Below are 21,015 nucleotides of genomic sequence, written 5' to 3' on the forward strand. Positions count from 1 at the left end.
AAATGGGCTCATAATCAGAAGGTCACCGGGTTCAAATCCCAGGTGTGGGTTATGCTATTATGCTGCAACGCAAGTCATGCTTGTTTAACGGGTCTGTTAATCAAGGAAATGGTTACGACAACAATTAGACACGCCGTTCCGTTCTCTTCCTATGAATGGACTGGATATAGTATTTCTGTACATAGATTAATTCAAGGACTTTGTGGTAGAGCTACAGGGCACATGTAGGTTGATAATAGCATTCATGATCTTTATGTTGTATCAACAGCACCTGTTTTCTGTCTGACTGACCTCTTCATGTTAAAGGGATACTTCGAGATGTTGGCGATGATACCCTTTCTACTTCCCCAGAGCGTGCTAGCAGTTACCCATAGCCTTCCAGTCATTGCGCTAATGCTAGTTAGCATTGCTCGTGAAACTACATCCAACTTCCTTCATACTAGACACAGAGACATAAAAATAACATCCACAAGTTCATCTGACTGTGGGGAAGTAGATAACGGGCCTCATTGCCAAAATCCCAAAGTATCCCTTTAAACATGTTAATTATCAATGCAGAGGTTGAAACTCATTCTTCACACAAGGGGGGTGACATTCACTCATTAAAAAAAACACAAATAGTGTTCAGTAGGTCTGTGACCTATTCTCAGACAGACTCTCTTTCTTGAGCAGCCGAGTCAGAGTACTAGAGGTATACACAGGATATCTGGTTCCCTGAGATAATTGCTACTATTCAATGAATTTCTGTGGTGGCTTGGCCAGCAGTAGGTCAGTTGATTCCTGCAGGTTTCAGTTGTATTACATGCTGCTGTTGAGGCCTGCATTGCTGGTCATTTTATCATTGGTCAGGTGGGGACAAGGTATTGAACCCTAAAGAGGTCTGTAGCGCACCAAACCAACATGGTCCCTGTGGTGTCAAACAGGTGTAGTTAACGATTAGGTAGAGAATCAATCTGATTTATTTGACTTATTACAAGGACAACATTGGTGTTCTCACCACTAGCCTATTCAACAGTAACTTGATAATCATGATGGCATTTGCTGTTCTAAGGGGAATCATATATTGTGAGCTTTCCAAATACAATGTACCACTGACTTTACTCTCTCTCTCTCTCTCTCTCTCTCTCTCTCTCTCTCTCTCTCTCTCTCTCTCTGGCATGTGGCTATGACAGGTCAACAGGTGTCTTAGACTAAATCACTTTTATGGCACATGATAACTTGTCTCTTGATTAATCAAAATATGTGAGCTGAGAACTGATGAATATTCTGTATATCCATAATGGCCTGTACAACTCGGCAATAGTGGCATATGTTTGACACCTGTCTTTGACCCACTTTGAATGTTAGCATTCTGAGGGAAGCCTTGTACTTTAAGTTCACTGTCTTGATCTTATAATTTTTAAATGGAAACAGCACTTTCAGTTCTTCTCTTTCAACTTGAGAGTTGCAAGACTATAATGTAGGTCCACTTTATTTCACTGAAACTGAAAACCAACAGCAAACAACTTTAATTGCCAGGGATTTGTTATGCTTTCCTTGATAAATTTGTTAGCATTATTATATTTTAACAGTCTTGTTGGTAGTTGAAAGTGAATTTTACGGAATGTGACGTGACCAAAATGACTTACCGGTTGGTAAATAAACGGACACAGCTCCGCGTGCAGTATCATGAGCAGTGTCCCAAGCAGCGCGGTGCCCAGAGCCCATGCGCACAGACACTTTTTGTTCTCCAATAAAACTTTTCTATCTCGCAATCTATAAAGATTGCCCTCCTCGATTTGAGGCATACGCTTCCCAGAGTGGGACAGAGGCACAGATATCTCCGTCATGTCACCGCCATTTCTGTTGATCACTCCATCGCAATTGTCAACTTTGGAGTCGAGGTGCAAATTGCGGGTTGTCATCTCCATGTCGCGATGGGTTCGGCTGTGTCCGCTCTCGGTGTTGTTGTCCTCTGATGCCTCGTCCTCTCACTGTCCCGCCTCTGCCCTGTCCGTGCTCTTCCCTGGAGTGCGGGAAAGTATACCACGATGGGCCAGCTGTGTCCCAGGTCCTCCTCTCCGTGGCTCATGAAAGTAGCGGCATAAGGACTGTATAACTCACTGTATGAGCTCACCTGAACACGAACATCGAACACCTCCACGAGCGGCATGTGATACGCTCACCACTGACAGTTGACTGGGGCGCTATTCTTATTTGCAAGGGTTATGAGGATATACTGTATGAGAGTGCGCCATAAAAAAAGTATCTCGCTCTCTCTTTCTCTCGCTCTCTCTTTCTCTCTCTCTCTCTCGCTCTCTCTGTGTGCGTGCATGCAGTGGTGGAAAAAAGTACCCAATTGTCATACTTGAGTAAAAGTATAAATACCTTAATAGAAAGTTACTCAAGTAAAAGGTAAAGTAACCCAGTAAAATACTAATAAAGTCTAAAAGTATTTGGTTCTAAATATACTTAAGTATCAAAAGGAAAAGTACAAGTATAAATAATTTCAAATTCCGTCTTTTAAGCAATTTTCTTTAGGAATGTATTAAAGTAAAGCACAGATACCCCAAAAAAACGTTCTTTTTACGTTTTTAAAAGTATTTTTACTTAAGTACTTCACATCTGTGTGTGTGTTGGGGGGGGGGTCCTCACGCAGATGTAGGCTAGCCTACTCATTGGATAATTATAGAGGCTGGTAATTGCATAAGATACAGGATGTAAGGGTTTTATGACAGGATGATCAAATATGATAATTTCAGATGGTGAGGGTCAATCACCAATTAAGTGGGACAGCTATTTTAGCTTGTCGCTCTCTTTTTGAAATACCATTTTGATGGGCATTTCAGTGATGTGTTCCATTAATTACAGTACTGATAAAAAATAGATTTTTTTTAAATCCAGCAATCCCTGTCAAAACAAATTGTTTTAAAAATTCCACAATACTGTGTGCTCCCAAAATTCTATTCTGTAGCCTTCTAGAATTAATTAATCAATTTTGGCATTATCAATTGCAAATAAGCTGTCACATAGGCCACCAATAAAAAGCACATTGTAGACTAGTACTGTTGTTATTTACCTGTGCATTGACATGGTGAGCCTATTCTCAAACAACACTTTCACAGCTCCAGGGTAACCTCTGGTGGACAAAGGAGTAGGGTGTTTATTGAGATTTAGGGACAATGTTATACAGTATGTAGCCAACTATTTATTGTCAGACACACATTTATATGAGAGGGATTTTCAGGCTCTCTTGAATGAAACTGCATTGTTATTATTTTACTGTTAATAAACGTCCCATGGAATGTAGACGTCACCTCGTAATTGTTGTATTTTGTTTTGTACTGGTCTCAGATGTCTCAACCTCTAAACTCTAGAGATCGTTATCTCTCCCCAACAAACTGATGCAATAAGTGACATTTAGATAACTATCCCGCCCCCCCACCTTCCCCAGACACCGAAGTAACATTCCTCAAAAATCCTTGAGCTATAGTGTAGTGAACACAATCTCTCACCCCATTTCCTAGGTTCTATGCCTGGGAGGAACAGCGTCATGACCTTGGGCCATGTGACGCATTCACCCCACACGGATCCTTCCGACAAGGTATCCTGTCCTGGGCTGCTGCTGACGACAGTGTCACTACTCTCACGGCTCTAAGTGACTGGATGACCGCCTCAGAGTGGCTTTCTACTGGACCTGACCTGGTATCTGTATCACGACCTGACCTGACCTGGTCTCTGTATCAGTGTCCGGGAGAGGTTGTGAAAACAGGGTTATGGTTAATTGGTGGAGACTGATTTGATAAATACTGGGCCCAAGGCCAACATAGTACACTATATATATATACAAAAGTATGTGGACACCCCTTCAAATGAGTGGATTCTGCTATTTAAGCAACACCCATTGCTGACAGGTGTATAAAATTGAGCACACAGCCATGCAATCTCCATACACAAACATTATTGCGGGTGTAGCGACATGCTTGTGTTCCTAGCTCCAACAGTGCAGTGATATCTAACAATACACAACAATACAGACAAATCTAAAAACTAAAATAATGGAATTAAGAAATATAGAAATATTAAGACGAGCAATGTCAGAGTCCGGAGTACACTATATATACAAAAGTACAGTACCAGTCAAAAGTTTGGACACACCTACTCATTCCAGGGTTTTCTTTATTTTTACTATTTTCTACATTGTAGAATAATAATGAAGACATCAAACTATAAAATAACACATATGGAATCATGTAGTAACCATAAAAGTGTTAAAAAAATTGAAATATATTTTATATTTCAGATTCTTCAAAGTAGGCACCCTTTGCCTTGGTGTCAGCTTTGCTGGATTTGTTTTTCCTTAATGCGTTTGAGCCTATCAATTGTGTTGTGACATGGGTGGGGTGGTATACAGAAAATAGCCTTATTTGGTAAAAGACCAAGTCTATATTATGGCAAGAACAGCTCAAATAAGCAAAGAGAAATGACAGTCCATCATTACTTTAAGACATGAAGGTCAGTCAACACAGAACATTTCAAGAACTTTGAAAGTTTCTTCAAGTGCAGACGCAAAAACCATCAAGCACTTGATGAAACTGGCTCTCATGAGGCTCGCCACAGGAAAGGAAGAGCCAGAGTTAGTTCATTAGAGTTACCAGCCTCAGAAATTGCAGCCCAAAGAAATGCTTCACAGAGTTCAAGTAACATACACATCTCAACATCAACTGTTCAGAGGAAACTGTGTGAATCATGCCTTCATGATCAAATTGCTGCAAAGAAACCACTACTAAAGGACACCAGTAAGAAAAAGAGACTTGTTTGGGCCAAGAAACATGAGCAATTGATATCAGACTGGTGGAAATATGTATTTTGGTCTGATGAGTCCTAATTTGAGATTTGGGTTCCACACCCGTGTCTTTGTGAGACGCAGAGTAGGTGAACCAATGATCTCTGCATGTGTAGTTCCCGCCGTGAAGCATGGAGAAGGAGGTGTGATGGTATGGGGGTGCTTTACTGGTGACACGGTCAGTGATTTATTTAGAATTCAAGGAACACTTAACCAGCATGGCTACCACAGCATTTTGCAGCAATATGCCATCCCATCTGGTTTGCGCTTAGTGGGACTATCATTTGTTTTTCAACAGGACAATGGAAAATCATTCCAGGTGAAGCTGGTTGAGAGAATGCCATGGGTGTGCAAAGGTGTGCAAAGCTGTCATCAAGGCAAAGGGTGGCTACTTTGAAGAATCTCAAATATAAAATATATTTGGATTTGTTTAACACTTTTTTGGTTACTACATTAGTGTGTTATTCACCATTATTTTTCAATGCAGAATATAGTAAAACTAAAGGAAAAACCCTGAAATTAGTAGGCGTGTCCAAAATTTTTACTGGTACTGTATGTTGACACCCCTTCAAATTAGTGGATTCAGCTATTTCACCCACACCCATCTCTGACAGGTGTATAAAATCGAGTGTCTTCAAATCCTCTCAAAATTTTTAGAAAAGGCTGTTGTGCAGCAACTCACTGCCTTCCTGAAGACAAACAATGTATACGAAATGCTTCAGTCTGGTTTTAGACCCCATCATAGCACTGAGACTGCACCTGTGAAGGTGGTAAATGACCTTTTAATGGCATCAGACGAGGCTTTGCATCTGTCCTCGTGCTCCTTGACCTTAGTGCTGCTTTTGATACCATCGATCACCACATTCTTTTGGAGAGATTAGAAACCCAAATTGGTCTACACGGACAAGTTCTGGCCTGGTTTAGATCTTATCTGTCGGAAAGATATCAGTTTGTCTCTGTGAATGGTTTGTCCTCTGACAAATCAACTGTAAATTTCGGTGTTCCTCAAGGTTCCGTTTTAGGACCACTATTGTTTTCACTATATATTTTACCTCTTGGGGATGTCATTCGAAAACATAATGTTAACTTTCACTGCTATGCGGATAACACACAGCTGTACATTTCAATGAAACATCGTGAAGCCCCAAAATTGCCCTCACTGGAAGTCTGTGTTTCAGACATAAGGAAGTGGATGGCTGCAAACATTCTACTTTTAAACTCGGACAAAACAGAGATGTTTGTTCTTGGTCCCAAGAAACAAAGAGATCTTCTGTTGAATCTGACAATTAATCTTAATGGTTGTACAGTCGTCTCAAATAAAACTGTGAAGGACCTTGGCGTTACTCTGGACCCTGATCTCTCTTTTGACGAACATATCAAGACTGTTTCAAGGACAGCTTTTTTTCCATCTATGTAACATTGAAAGAAATCAGAAACTTTCTGGCCAAAAATGATGCAGAAAAATTAATCCATGCTTTTGTTACTTCTAGGTTAGACTACTGCAATGCTCTACTTTTCGGCTACCCGGATAAAGAACTAAATAAACTTCAGTTAGTGCTAAATACGGCTGCTAGAATCCTGACAAGAACCAAAAAATTTGATCATATTACTCCAGTGCTAGCCTCCCTACACTGGCTTCCTGTCAAGACAAGGGCTGATTTCAAGGTTTTTACTGCTAACCTACAAAGCTTTACATGGGCTTGCTCCTACCTATCTCTCTGATTTGGTCCTGCCGTACATACCTACACGTACACTACGGTCACAAGACGCAGGCCTCCTAATTGTCCCTAGAATTCCTAAGCAAACAGCTGGAGGCAGGGCTTACTCCTATAGAGCTCTATTTTTATGGAATGGTCTGCCTACCCATGTGAGAGACACAAACTCGGTCTCAACCTTTAAGTCTTTACTGAAGACTCATCTCTTCAGTGGGTCATATGATTGAGTGTAGTCTGGCCCAGGAGTGTGAAGGTGAACGGAAAGGCTCTAGAGCAACGAACCACCCTTGCTGTCTCTGCCTGGCCGGATCCCCTCTTTCCACTGGGATTCTCTGCCTCTAACCCTGTTACAGGGGCTGAGTGATGCTCTTTCATGCCGTCCTTAGGAGGGGTGTGTCACTTGAGTGGGTTGAGTCACTGATGTGATCTTCCTGTCTGGGTTGGCACCCCCCCCCCCTTGGGTTGTGCCGTGGCGGAGATCTTTGTGGGCTATACTCGGCCTTGTCTCAGGATGGTGGTGGTTGAAGATATCCCTCCAGTGGTGTGGGGGCTGTGCTTTGGCAAAGTGGGTGGGGTTATATCCTTCCTGTTTGGCCCTGTCCAGGGGTATCATCGGATGGGGCCACAGTGTCTCCTGACCCCTCCTGTCTCAGCCTCCAGTATTTATGCTGCAGTAGTTTATGTGTCGGGGGGCTAGGGTCAGTTTGTTATATCTGGAGTACTTCTCCTGTCTTATCCGGTGTCCTGTGTGAATTTAAGTATGCTCTCTAATTCTTTCTTTCTTTCTCTCTTTCTTTCTCTCTCTCGGAGGACCTGAGCCCTAGGACCATGCCTCAGGACTACTTGGCATGATGACTCCTTGCTGTCCCCAGTCCACCTGGCCGTGCTGCTGCTCCAGTTTCAACTGTTCTGCCTGTGATTATTATTTGACCATGCAGGTCATTTATGAACATTTGAACATATTGGCCATGTTCTGTTATAATCTCCACCCGGCACAGCCAGAAGAGGACTGGCCACCCCTCATAGCCTGGTCCCTCTCTAGGTTTCTTCCTAGATTTTGGCCTTTCTAGGGAGTTTTTCCTAGCCCCCGTGCTTCTACACTTGTTGTTTGAGGTTTTAGGCTGGGTTTCTGTACAGCACTTTGAGATATCAGCTGATGTACGAAGGGCTATATAAATAAATTTGATTTGAGTACACAGCGATGCAATCTCCATAGACAAACATTGGCAGTAGAATGGCCTTACTGAAGAGCTCAGTGACTTTCAACGTGGCACCGTCCAACAAGCCAGTTCATCAAATTTCTGCCTCGCTAGAGCTGCCCCGGGCAACTGTTAGTGCTGTTATTTGTGAAGTGGAAACATCTAGGAGCAACAACGACTCAGCCGCAAAGTGGTAGGCCATACAAGCTCACAGAATGGGACTGCCGAGTGCTGAAGCGCGAAGCGAGTAAAAGTCATCTGTCCCCAGTTGCAACACTCATTGCCGAGTTCCAAACTGCCTCTGGAAGCAACGTCAGCACAAGAACTGTTTGTCGGGAGCGTCATGAAATGGTTTTGATGGCTGAGCAGCCGCACACAAGCCTAGGATCACCATGCGTGATGCGAAGCATCAGCTGGAGTGGTGTAAAGCTCGCCGCCATTGGATTCTGGAGCAAAGGAAACGCATTCTCGGGAGTGATGAATGAATCATGCTTCACCATCTGGCAGTCCGACGGATGAATCTGGGTTTGGCGGATGCCAGGAGAACGCTACCTGCCCCAATGCTAGTGCTAACTATACAGTTTCGTGGAGGAGGAATAATGGTCTGGGACTGTTTTTCATTGTTCAGGCTAGGTCCCTTAGTTGCTATAGTGTACAATAAAATTTTGCGCTTCTAACTTTGTGGCAACAGATTGGGGAAGGCCTTTTCCTGTTTCAGCATGACAATGCCGGTGTGGAAGAACTTCACTGGCCTGCACAGAGCCCTGACCTCAACCCCATCAAACACAATTGGGATGAATTGGAACGCCGACTGCGAACCAGGCCTAATCACCCAACATTAGTGCCGACTTCACTAATGCTGTTGTGGCTGAATGGAAGCAAGTCCCCGCAGCAATGTTCCAACATCTACTAGCCTTCCCAGAAGAGTGGAGGCTGTTATAGCAGCATGTAAATATATACATATTCTCTCAATACAGTATTTGTCTGTGTGAAACAGTACAGTATACACAAGGTAACAGATTGCAAAAACACAATTTCATTTTATAAATCGATTGATTTAATGATATGTGCTGACAAAACAGAGAGATGATATCAGTATAAAAACTGACACAGCTTAACATAAACATTAGCATGGACAATTGTCTATCAAATACAGTAAGAATCGTGTGAATAGAAAGTACTGCTCTGTACTCAGAACAAGTGAAAAGGCAATTCATAAAATTGAATAAATATACATCCAGAGCAGACCAATGGGCCAATAAAAGCCAGTATAAAAATAGAGAATATAGGTATTAAGTTATGAAAACATCTATTCATATTAAAGCTAAACATTTGGATCACCCAAGCATTTTTAATTTCCAATATATAAAACTATTTACAGTAAATCCATGGAAGACTGATTATACAGGAGTGTATACAGTTCAGTGCAGACCCATTTTATCCCATCAATCAATCACATTTATTTATAAAGCCCTTTTTACATCAGCAGATGTCACAAAGTGCTATACAGAAACCCAGCCTAAAACCACTAACAGCAATCAATGCAGCACGAACCTAGGAAGAAACCTAGAGAGGAACCAGGCTGTGCCGGGTGGAGATTATAAGAGTACATCACAATTGTGATGTTCTTCAATCTGGGCTTTAGCAGACTAAAGATTTATAAATCAGGAAATGATAAACAAAGAACTTTTAAAATTATACATGCACCAACACTACAAACTTTATCAAGATATGTAAAATAAAGAATATCCATAAAAATGCATGGAATTTGACTTTACAACAGTGATTTTGGTACCACCCACCGGTGGAAAAATAAATTACAACAAATTCAAAAAGCAAATGTGGTTGATAATTACTATTTGTTAACAGGTTACAGTATGTACAAAAAGCTTCTGGTTGGTCTGTTAATTATTATAAAATAGAGAGAGGTTTGTACTTGACAGGTAAAATATACAGGTTACAATCACAGTGAATTGTCAAAAATAATAAGACCATTGTCTCGTATTGATACATTATATTGTAATGATGTGCAGTTAGATGCAGCTTCAGAGAACTCAAGAGACACGGTACGTATGTTACTACATGTAACTGCATTTCACTACAGTCTACGGGCTGTCCAATCTAGGTCCTGATACACTACTAGTTTTCATCCTCTCCTTATCAGGGACTAATTCAGACCTGTGACACCAGGTGAGTCCAATTAACTACCAGTAGAAACAAAAACCAGAAGTATTTTAGGCCCACCAGGACCATGAACTGCTCTGTATCTTACAGTTCATATTTACAATGTTGATGCTTAGAGGTGACAGGTGAAAGGTAGTCTATAATATTTACAAAAATATCTAAAATCATCAAAGAAGCTTTGTTTTTCAGCTTATTACTGAGGATTCCTGAGATGTTATGAGCACCCAATGAAGGAATACAGCCCTCAAACTACACTCTGTAACTCAAAGCCAGTTCCACTGCTTTTTGTCAATACGAATCATATGAATAGACTACTTTTAATCAGTGGATTACCCTAACCCCACTGGTAGCCCTTAGGGAAGTGCCTGTAGCAATATTTACTAAATGCTTGCTTTAGTATAATCCCTGTTTACTTCAGTGGCAATTCTACCTAAGAAAGTTACATAGAGGAAATCCCCAAAACTGATTGTCACCAAAAAGAAAATAATTAAGTGTACGGCAATCAAAAAATGATATAATGAATCAAGTTCTGCTCCTCGCTAACCCTTCAAATATTTTGTCAAACTATCTTAATTGCGCCTCACCCACACCTTCAAAAACCTGCACAGACCCATTGTGATTGGCTTAATGCGTGATCGGCTCATATGTAAAATAGCAGTTTAACCTCCCCCTCTCCAACCAGTTGGTTTAGTTCTTCACAGCCCCCCATGGCTGCAGAGTGGCATAAGGCATGATGAACTGCGGGGGTGGCTGGGGCAGGAGGTAGTAGCCGAACACTGGAGGAGGTGGAGGCGCATACATTGTGGTGAGGAACACAGGACCCTTCTTCTTGTATGTTGTGGGCCACACAGGGGCAGGGTGGTAGAAGTAATGCTGTGAGGTGGGCTGGAGCTGGAGAACATAGGGAGAGAGAACTTAGATAGGATTTTGATTATAATTCATCTTCAATTCAATCAGATAGTACTTAGAGATCACTTCCTCTGGATGTGTAGGATCTGGTGCTACGTGAATCCACGTGTCCATAGTGCTACATTGTGGATGTCAGAGAGGGAGATTTGGTACCACATTAAGGTGATGTAGATTAACCAAAAAGTTCTTACCAGTGTTTTGGTGATCTTCTGTTGAGCATGCTCCCCCCGGAACCTGTCCCGAACCCTGGGCATCATGGCAATCACATAAGGTTCGCCCTCCGCCTTCTCCTTCTCTTTCTTTCCCTCTTTCTCTTTCGTCTTCTCCCCATCTTTTCTTCCGTCCGTCTCTCCATCCTTCCCCTCCTCCTCTGTATCGCTGGAGACAGCAGAGCCACAGTCAGATGAGCTGGCAGAGTGGTAGTCAGACGTATCCAGGTCAACATCTTTGTCTCCTTTCACATCTTCCTTATCCTCCTCTTCTCCTTCTTTGAAACGTGCTACTGTGAAGTACCTGCAGTTCTCCCCTGACCTGTGAGAGAGGAAAGAGAATACATTAGTTTCTGTAAGAAAACACATTGGAATGACCTATAAACCACCTTGTAGCCATTTCCTGCAGTCAAATGACCTAGTGGCCTCATGGGTGGAATGTTATTCATATTTTTCATAATTTCATAATCATAATCGAAAATCTGGTGTTTCTATGTCAAACGTTATTTTAATATTTCAGTCTTCTGTGATGTATAGAAAGTGCAATCTTGGGATGCAAACTCATAATGTAATACAACTCTATATCTGACATGGTACAGATGTCTTCTTCTTTAAGCCCATAACCATGTGTGTGAGGTGTATATTTTGTTTCACAATAGATATGTTTAAGACTACCAATAATCACTGTGACTGTGATTTAGCCCACTGCAGTAAAAGTCTCCCTCAGGATCATTCCCTCATTGTAGTTGTTGTATTTTCTCACCCTCCTCCTACCGTAACTTGATGAGTCATCACATAGTGGGCAGGTTTGTACAACACATGCATCATGATGATAAATATGGTACCTCCAGAGAGCTGACTGTATGACTGTACAATGAATGATGAATGAAAGCTTTCTTCCTCTGCCTTCTGAGACTGAGTATGTCACTGTCTCACTGTGTGTGTACATCTGTGCACGTGTGAGTAACATAGTGTGACTCACCGTGCGCACACCTCCAGTGGGTCGATCCACAGCGCAATTTCGCATGGGAGGCCCAGCTCGCTGGGTTTGAGCTTGCTCTCCTCACACGCTCTCAGCACCTCCTCATCATACACCACCCCCTCGCTTACCCTGATGCACCTAAGAGAGGTCAAAGGGCAGAGAGCTGTTCACCTGGACCTCAGTCAACTTATCATATACAGTGCTGTGAAAAACTATTTGTCCCCTTTGTACATTTGTCACACTTAAATGTTTCAGATCATCAAGCAAATTTTAATATTACACAAAGATAACCCAAGTAAACACAAAATTTAGTTTTTATGTGATAATTTTATTTATTAAGGGAAAAAAGCTATCCAAACCTTCATGTCCCTATGTGACAAAGTAATTGCCCCCCCTTGTTAAATCATGAATTTACTGTGGTTAATCACATTTTTTGGAAAGCAGTTCAATTTCACTAGCCATACCCAGGCCTGATTACTGCCAGACCTGATGAATCAAGAAATTACTTAAATAGAACCTGTCTGACAAAGTGAAGTAGGCCAAAAGATCTCAAAAAGCAAGAAGGAACAGATGAGAAACAAAGTAATTAACATCTATCAGTCTGGAAAAGGTTACAAAACCATTTCTAAAGCTTTGGGACTCCGGCAAACCACGGTGAGAGCCATTAACCACAAATGGAAACATTTGGAACAGTGGTGAACCTTCCCCAGGAGTACCCGACCTACCAAAGGTCACAAAAGAACCCACAACAACATCTAAAGAACTGCAGGCCTCACTTGCCTCAGTTAAGGTTGGTGTTCATGACTCAACCATAAGAAAGAGATGAGGGAAAAATGGCCTCCATGGCAGAGTTCCAAGGCAAAAACCACTGCTGACCAAAAGGAACATAAAGGCTTTTCTCACTTTTGGCAAAAAAACATCTTGATAATCCCCAAGACTTTTGAGAAAATATTCTGTGGACTGACGAGACAAAAGTTGAACTTTTTGGAAGGTGTGCGTCCCGTTACATCTGGCGTAAAAGTAACACAGCATTTCAGAAAAAGAACATCGTACCAACAGTCAAATATGGTGGTGGTAGTGTGATGGTCTGGGGCTGCTTCGCTGCTTCAGGAACTGGGCGACTTGTTGTGATTTGACGGAACCATGAATTCTGATCTCTACCAAAAAAATCCTGAAGCAGAATGTCCGGCCATCAGTTTGTGACCTCAAGCTGAAGCACACTTGGGTTCTGCAGCAGGACAATGATCCAAAACACACCAGCAAGTCCACCTCTGAATGGCTTAAAAAAACAAAATGAAGGTTTTGGAGTGGCCTAGTCAAAGTCCGGACTTGAATCCGATTGAGATGCTGTGGCGTGACCTTAAAAAGGTGGTTCATGCTCGAAAACCCTCCAATGTGGCTAAATTAAAACAATTCTGCAAAGAAGAGTGGGCCAAAATTCCTCCACAGCGATGTGAAAGACTCATTGCCAGTTATCGCAAATGCTTGATTGCAGTTGTTGCTACTGAGGGTGGCACAACCAGGTATTAGCTTCAGGGGGCAATTACTTTTTCACATAGGGCCATGAAGGTTCGGATAGCTTTTTCCCCTTAATAAATAAAATCATCACTTAAAAACTCAATTTTGTGTTTACTTGGGTTATCTTTGTGTAATATTTAAATTTGTTTGATCTGAAACATTTAAGTGTGACAAATGTGCAAAAAAATAAGAAATCAGGAAGGGGAAAAATACTTTTTCACAGCACTGTATATGTATCTTCTCATAGACATCCACACGAAATAACAACCCAGTTACTTCAATTCTTTAATATTTCACTTCCCTTGTTGTTTACCTGAATGCCTGTCCTTTGTTGGGGTTGTCGGGGTACCAGTGGTCTTTGAATTTGTCGCACAGAAGTTGCCGCAGCTTTCCAGCAAAAGCGTCAGCTTTGGTTCCATCTAAGCCACCCCGCTCCACGGCTAGGCGTCTCAGGAAATTCACCCCGGCGTTGACCTCTCTCTTCATAGTTCTGTGAGGAAATAGGTGCAGAAAACATTAGTCTATCCTGTAAAGCTACTCAACTAATTTAGAAGATTTTAACCAACTGTACAGCGTGAAAAAAATATTCCCGAAACTACAGCGTGTGTACAATTCACAAGCTACCACCACTGTCAACCAAATGTCAACCACAGTTCCTCAAACCCCAGAATAGCCCTATTTCATAGTCAGCCTTTCAATCTCGTGTTGGGCAGGAGGAAGTCAGCTCCTCGGATAAGACCATTTCCTAGGGTATTTAGCCACTGTGTGTTTTCTATTATCATTACCTTCAGACTACACTAGAGGTGTATGTTCAATGTACGCAAGTCAGACTGGCCTTCTGTTGTTGAAACAAACTGGGAGCCAAAGGTCATAGGTCGTAGTTTGTATACAGGCAAACAAGATGCAAATAGACTCATAGGCCATGTTGGCATTTCAATATGTTGCATACGCAAAACATGTCAGATTCAGTTACAGACAAAAGGTACAGTATGTGCCTTCTGATAGATAGTGTCTGTTTCTTCTCAATAGTGCCAGACAGTGTCAGATTGACACAGGGGAGAAGGTACAGTACAACCCCTGCCTACAGTACAGGTCAAAGAAGTGTAATGTTTGCCAGCATAGCAGAAACGCTGAGCCAGTGTATCTGATTAGCCATCATGAAACTACGTATGTGAGGAGTGCAAGTGTGTTGACTTCCTGCTCTAGTTTTGTCGAGGTGCGAGGGTTAATTGTTGTTGTTAGTGTAGACCTGACATACAGAGAGAGTCAGGGAGATTTTGAAATAAACATTAGTTGCATCAGCTTGAGGAAGGCGTGACAATTATATTCCACCTTAAGCATCTTCCCGGAGGTGACAGACTTTGTCTGGTGACACAAATATGTACTAATGGCATTACGTAAACTGTTGAGCAATTATACAGAAACAATTTGTTTCTACAGTTCACAAGATGTTAATTTCCCTTAAGACCAACATAACAAATAGCTTTACCGTACAGTCCCACTGGGCACAGATGTCAGTTCAATGTCTAGTTTTGATTTACATTTTGTTGAGTGTCAACTAGCCTGAATTCAACATCAAATCTGAAGAGAGAAGAAAAATTGCGTCATTGGATTTAGGTGGAAAAAAATACTAAATACCCTTACGTTGATGACTTGATGCAAATCCAATTAGTTTCCCACGTTGATTCAACATCATCACATTGATTTAGGTGGTTGAAATGATGAGGAAACAATGTTGATTCAACCAGTGTTGCCCCAGTGGGGTAGGTTCAGTGAGCTTATACAGTTAGTAACCACGTTGTCACTCAGTTGTAGAGAAATACCAGGTGGTGAGGGAACAAAGTCCTATTCAATACATTATTATTTCACAATATTGCTTTCAAATGCTTTTGATGATCACATGGTACTGTGATTGAATCTTATTCAATAACAGAATGCATTTTTCATTAGAACTCTACCAGTACACAGTCACAAGTCCTTGAAGAACTCAGTGTGCCTCAGGATGTTATGTCGAGACTCTCTCCCTCTATCTCTCTTTCACATAAACACACACGCAGACAGACACAGATACACACTACAAACAGTACCCCTAGTCTGAAGACAACTCTCTACACCCAGCTGACAATGGTTTTTCAGCTAGGATTTCCTGTTTCAGATAGCTGGCATAACTGAAAAGCATTTGCAGGTGGTGCCTCTAGTCTGCACTCTTAAACTGCCTTGTCCCACCACCGGTGGAAAGAAAGAATGTTAGATAGGCAACAGGATATTTACAGGGGGGGGTGACAGAATGGTATTCCTTTTTACCTTAGAGGTATACAGAAGAAGGGTAGACTATTTGGTTATACATGTGATTTCGTCTAAAAACGTGACATGGACCAATTTGAATAGACTGAAAAAGATTGTTTTCATCACCACGTTGAAACCCAATTGGAATGTCAGTGAGAAGTTACTGATGTAGGATCTTAATTTGAGTTTTGCTATAGCAGGAAAACAATCCTGCAGCACCAGAAAATGTGAATTATTATGTGGATTATAATTTATGTATGTTTCTGTAGGGGTCACATTTGTAAGGGAAAATCAAGTCTGAAATTTCGAAGTGGAAATTATCAACTTCAGAAGCCTTTTTAAACCTCAAATACACTACAAATTTAAAATGTCCTGCTATGCAGGAAGGTTCTCCTACAACAGGGTGACCAAATAAAGATCCTACATCTTTGCAGAAATACAGTAACACAGACTGTTACAGACACAGACTACTGACTCATCACATTGTTCTGACCGAGTTGTTCCCAGTCTGACCACTTCTCTAACTTCACAGCCACATAATGTCTTTCAGTCTAATAATATCGACCACAACTATCGCCACATGTTTGTTCTTTTTCAGACTGCACAGCAACATATAGATGTAGGATCTTAAATTTGACCTGTATTGTCACAGCAAAATAATCCTGCAGCGACTGGATTGGAACGTTAAGTCAATAATGTTGCTTGATCGGTGGTTAGGACATCAGCTCGCCAAAGGTAGGCTACATGAAAAGTGCAATATTGTTAATATGTGTTAGTGTGCTCCCCTGCATTTCCTGCGGTGTATTTCAGCAACAACAGAGTGATCAAATTAAGATTCTACAACTGTAGAGCCATTTCTCAAAAGTGTAACTAACAGACACATATTTTGGCCACTGCTGTACATCACTGAGGACACTGAGAGGCAAATTGAGAGACATGAGCATCTCTGAACTTAGTAATGTGGTTCTTGTGGAGTATCTAGGCCAGGGCATGTAATGGCGAGGGTTATGAAGTCAACAGGTGGTGAGAAGTTTCATTCTGTGCAATGCTCCACTCCACTCTGCAGTCTAGTGTGAAACCTCTTACAGCTCAGAGAGCTGACCTCATGTTAGATGATGGCCCAGTCATTTACTGGTTGCCTCATCTGACATCATAAACTTTGCATATTAAAGTGCCATTATCGCTGTCATGACTAAATCATTCACTACCTTATTTAGACTGGATTGATGTGGACGTTGCTTGTGATTAGATTAGAATATGTTAGGACCACCGAGACCAGAATTAAACATCTTCCTGTCTATAAATTAAATTTTTCAGTTGAAAATAGTCAAGATCTCACAAAGCACAAAGGGGAAAAGCCGTCTAAATATGATCCCCAATCAGAGACAACGACAAACAGCTGCTTCTGATTGGGAACCATACCTGGCCAACATGGAAACATAATCCCCTAGATGACCCACCCTAGTCACACCCCGACCTAACCAACATAGAGAATAAAAAGCTTTCTATGGTCAGGGCGTGACAGGTCAGCGCACTTTCAAATGTAGTTTTTTTTTGCCATCATTGTAAGCCTGCCACACACTATATGATACATTTATGAAACATAAGAATGAATGTGAGTTTTTGTCACAACCCGGCTCGTGGGAACTGACAAAGACGTCTTATAGGACCATGGCACAAATAATAATATGATAATAATCAATAATTTTGCTCTTTATTTAACCATCGTTCATATAAAACCTTATTTGTTCAACGAAAATTGTGAATAACTCACCACAGGTTAATGAGAAGGGTGTGCTTGAAAGGATGCACATAACTCTGCAATGTTGGGTTGTATTGGAGAGTCTCAGTCTAAATAATTTTCCACACAGTCTGTGCCTGTATTTAGTTTTCATGCTAGTGAGGGCCGAGAATCCACTCTCACATAGGTACGTGGTTGCAAAGGGCATCCTAGATTCAGATCATTCAGGTGAGAAAAAACATAACCCAGATAGGCCAGTCATGTGAGAAACTCGTCATCATGCAAGCGGTCAGACAAGTTAAAATTATGGTCAGTAAAGAAAACTTTAAGCTTGTCTCTCAATTAAAAAAATGTGTCATTACTTTGCCCCTTGATAACCAGCGCACTTATTCTGTATGTTGTAAGTGTTACATGGTCGCTGCCCATTTCATTGCATAATGCAGAAAATACACGAGAGTTCAGGGACCTTGCTTTAACAAAGTTAACCATTTTCACTGTAGTGTCCAAAACGTCTTTCAAGCTGTCAGGCATCTGAGCTCCAAGAGTGTCCGGCTCTCTTTTATTTTCAAGCTGTCAGGCATTCCCTTGGCAGCAAGAGCCTCTCTGTGTATTCTACAGTTTAACGAAGTGGTGTCGGGAGTAACTGCTTGCACGGGCATTACACTCCACTATGTCTCCCTGTCATGGCTTTTGCGCCATCAGTACAGATACCAACACGAGCAGCAGCTACGCTTGGCTACATACGGATCATTAGTGGAATTCCTACGAGAGATTTGTGATTGGATGTTAATTATATGATTAGGCTAACCGTACGTGACATTGTGTTGTTATTTTGCTGAACACTAGATGGATTACTTACATTTTTGGCAGTGAAACGAGGCTACTCAGACGAGAAAGAAAACTTACCCAAATGTATAGCCTCGTTGGAAAATATAAATGAACAGTTCGAATCACATTTTTATTTGGCATATCCCCGACGGCATTGTGTGTACCCCCGTTTGGGAATACCTGTTCTAGATCAAAAGCCCTCACACAGAAGTGAGGTGGAGAGCTATGGTGGATGCCCTATGCTCCCAAGGGGGCCAAGAGGTTTATAGAAGCACTCAGGCTATTTTTGAACTTTTCCTGTTAAAAAAGAATATCCAGAGTATAAATAGAGCAATGTTCACACCAATGGTGGCTGGTGGCACTTTAACTGGGGAGGGCTCATAGTAATTGCTGGAACGGAATAAATGGAATGTTTGATACCATTCCATTCGGTATTATGAGCTGTCCTCCCTTCACCAGCCTCCTCTGGTACACACACTTAAGGTTAAAACAATAAGTTTGGAGAAAAATAATGTTTTCTTCAACACAACTGCAAACTTCAAGGAGTTGGTCTGATGTGATTGGCATCCTCTCTCGCTTGAGGGGAAAATAGAGGACATCAACCACCCGAGCCGCGGCCTGTTCACCCCACTATCATCCAGAAGGAGAGGTCAGTACAGGTGCATCAAAGGTTGGACCGAGAGACTGAAAAACAGCTTCTATCTCAAGGCCATTAGACTGTTAAATAGCCATCACATGCTGGCTACCACCCGGTTACGCAACCCTTTACCATAGAGGCTGCTACCCTATGTACATAGATATGGAACCACTTTAATAATGGAACACTAGTCACTTTAATAATGTTTACATACTGTTTTACTCACTTCATATGTATATACTGCATTCGGTATATACTATATACCATATTTACTGTATTCTAGTCAATGCCACACTGACATTGCTCATCCTAATATTTATATATTTCTTAATTCCATTGTTTTACTTTTAGATTTGTGTGCATTTTGCTACACCCGCAATAACATTGCTAAATATGTGTATGTGCCCCCCCCTGTTCCATGTCATACCTGGACCTCCTATTGAGATGTCCCTTTCGGTAAGTAAATCAGGTGATAAAGAGGTGAAAAGGAGCCGGGGTATATTGCATTTACAAGCAGAGCAACCGTTCCAGAAGCAGAGTCTATGAGTGACAGTACACAGTGGCCCATTGCCTCTAACAGACAAAGCAGTAACACTGAGGTGTTGGTATTGCAGCAACCCCTGTATTGATCTTTGTGTAAAGACCGAGACATGACCTCTCTACAGCCCAATAACAACATACATGTCAGTCCATGTTGTGCAAGGGTGAGAAAAGTTCAATAACCTATATAATAACCAATAATTGTATAATAACTAGTTCCTATTAAGATGAGTGAACACTGGCAGTGAGAAGCTTCTGTGTTATACATGCTGTCTGTATTTATTTGACACCAGTTAATGAATATGTTTGTTGTTGTGTAATATGGCTGCTTGGAAGATTATGGTTATAGCACAGTAATGTTATAGCAGCATATACAATACATTAGATTGTTGGCCCATGCCATGTGGTGAGTCTTGTTGATAGCAAGTTCATGTAAATTGCAAGAAAACCACTGAAACTTCAGATCTAAAAGAGTGGATTTGAGTGTCCTATGAGCCTATGAAAAGAGTCCACACTGCAGAGATTGGATACATTTTAATACTTGAACTCAAGTGATTGCTATAATGTAACTTGTGAAGAACATTAAATTGTTATCATTATCATATAGATCACACATCCTGTAGGCTACACGTCAAACAGATTTCAGATTGGGTTTTCCGTTCAGCCCGTGGTTTTTGTAATTTTCCGCGTTGTGGCGCAGACTTTCTTTTTTTTTTGCCTCTTTCGAAAACATTGTGAACAGGGGAGTGGGTTCTCAACGCGGAAATCCCCCCATGTAATTGGAAATTCTAAATGTTTCCTTGAATAGATTCCGCGTTTATCCTAAAGATGAAGTCTAAATTGTTTAAAATATACAAACTTAAATAATACTTCGATTTGGGAATAAAAAAAGCTAAACAACAATTATACTAGGCTTCAATTAAATTGTTATATGCTACAAGGATTGTCGTGGTGAGTAGGCTGTTGTAATTGCTGTAATTTCTAGTCATTAAGCAACATATTCCCTAAATAATAAATACATGTACAACGTTTGTAATAACCAAGTTATTTAAAGCACGTGGAAAGAGCCAACATTTGTTTATAAAATTATTTTTCAATCTCATCAAATGGTTGACTTACAAATATGGTACACTTCTCAATATTTCTCACTTACCTGTATAATAACCGCAGTATTTTAAATATCCAGTACAATTACTATTTTCTCTATTTCCTTTCTATATTGCTGTGATCATATTACTTGTATAGTTATCGGCACATGTTGCTTCCTTGTTCTCTTTTTCGTACATTCAAAGCGATCCACGTTCCTGGTTTTGCGTTGGTCTGTGGGAATATCTCAATTGCAAACTCCTCGCGTCCTCTCTCTCGCCTTTTCTCAAAACCCATTGGATGAGAAAGCAATAAGTCCCGCCCCTCTGACCTTCTCCTCCAATGGGTTATGACAA

The 21,015-nt window shown here is 41.2% G+C and overlaps 2 protein-coding genes across 7 annotated transcripts in view; both read right to left on the reverse strand.

Moving 5' to 3' along the window:
* The window catches only part of kcnn4 (potassium intermediate/small conductance calcium-activated channel, subfamily N, member 4), a 51,699-nt gene extending 49,424 nt beyond the window's left edge, over nt 1-2,275 (reverse strand). For 4 of the 5 annotated variants that reach the window (XM_064946094.1, XM_064946096.1, XM_064946095.1 and 1 more), the window contains exon 1: nt 1,629-2,275. In XM_064946094.1, the coding sequence (XP_064802166.1) occupies nt 1,629-1,910 (282 nt within the window). In that variant the 5' untranslated portion in view covers nt 1,911-2,275. The remainder of the gene's footprint in view (nt 1-1,628) is intronic. The other variant, XM_064946093.1, reaches the window with a different exon arrangement.
* Nucleotides 2,276-8,779: 6,504 nt separating this feature from the next.
* si:dkey-79d12.5 (maternal B9.15 protein) lies at nt 8,780-20,911 on the reverse strand. 2 transcript variants are annotated; one of them, XM_064946099.1, is made up of 6 exons: nt 20,727-20,911; nt 15,031-15,122; nt 13,855-14,031; nt 12,024-12,161; nt 11,024-11,363; nt 8,780-10,814 (listed from the first exon to the last, which is right to left on the reverse strand). In XM_064946099.1, exons 3-6 carry the CDS (start codon nt 14,025-14,027, stop codon nt 10,611-10,613), a joined length of 855 nt encoding a protein of 284 aa, XP_064802171.1. In that variant the 5' UTR covers nt 14,028-14,031; nt 15,031-15,122; nt 20,727-20,911; the 3' UTR covers nt 8,780-10,610. The 2 variants fall into 2 exon arrangements, with proteins under 2 accessions (XP_064802171.1, XP_064802170.1); XM_064946098.1 differs by lacking the exon at nt 15,031-15,122.
* Nucleotides 20,912-21,015: the final 104 nt, after the last annotated feature.

This window comes from Oncorhynchus masou, chromosome 29 (assembly GCF_036934945.1).
Source record: "Oncorhynchus masou masou isolate Uvic2021 chromosome 29, UVic_Omas_1.1, whole genome shotgun sequence".
In the NCBI taxonomy this organism is placed as follows: domain Eukaryota; kingdom Metazoa; phylum Chordata; class Actinopteri; order Salmoniformes; family Salmonidae; genus Oncorhynchus; species Oncorhynchus masou.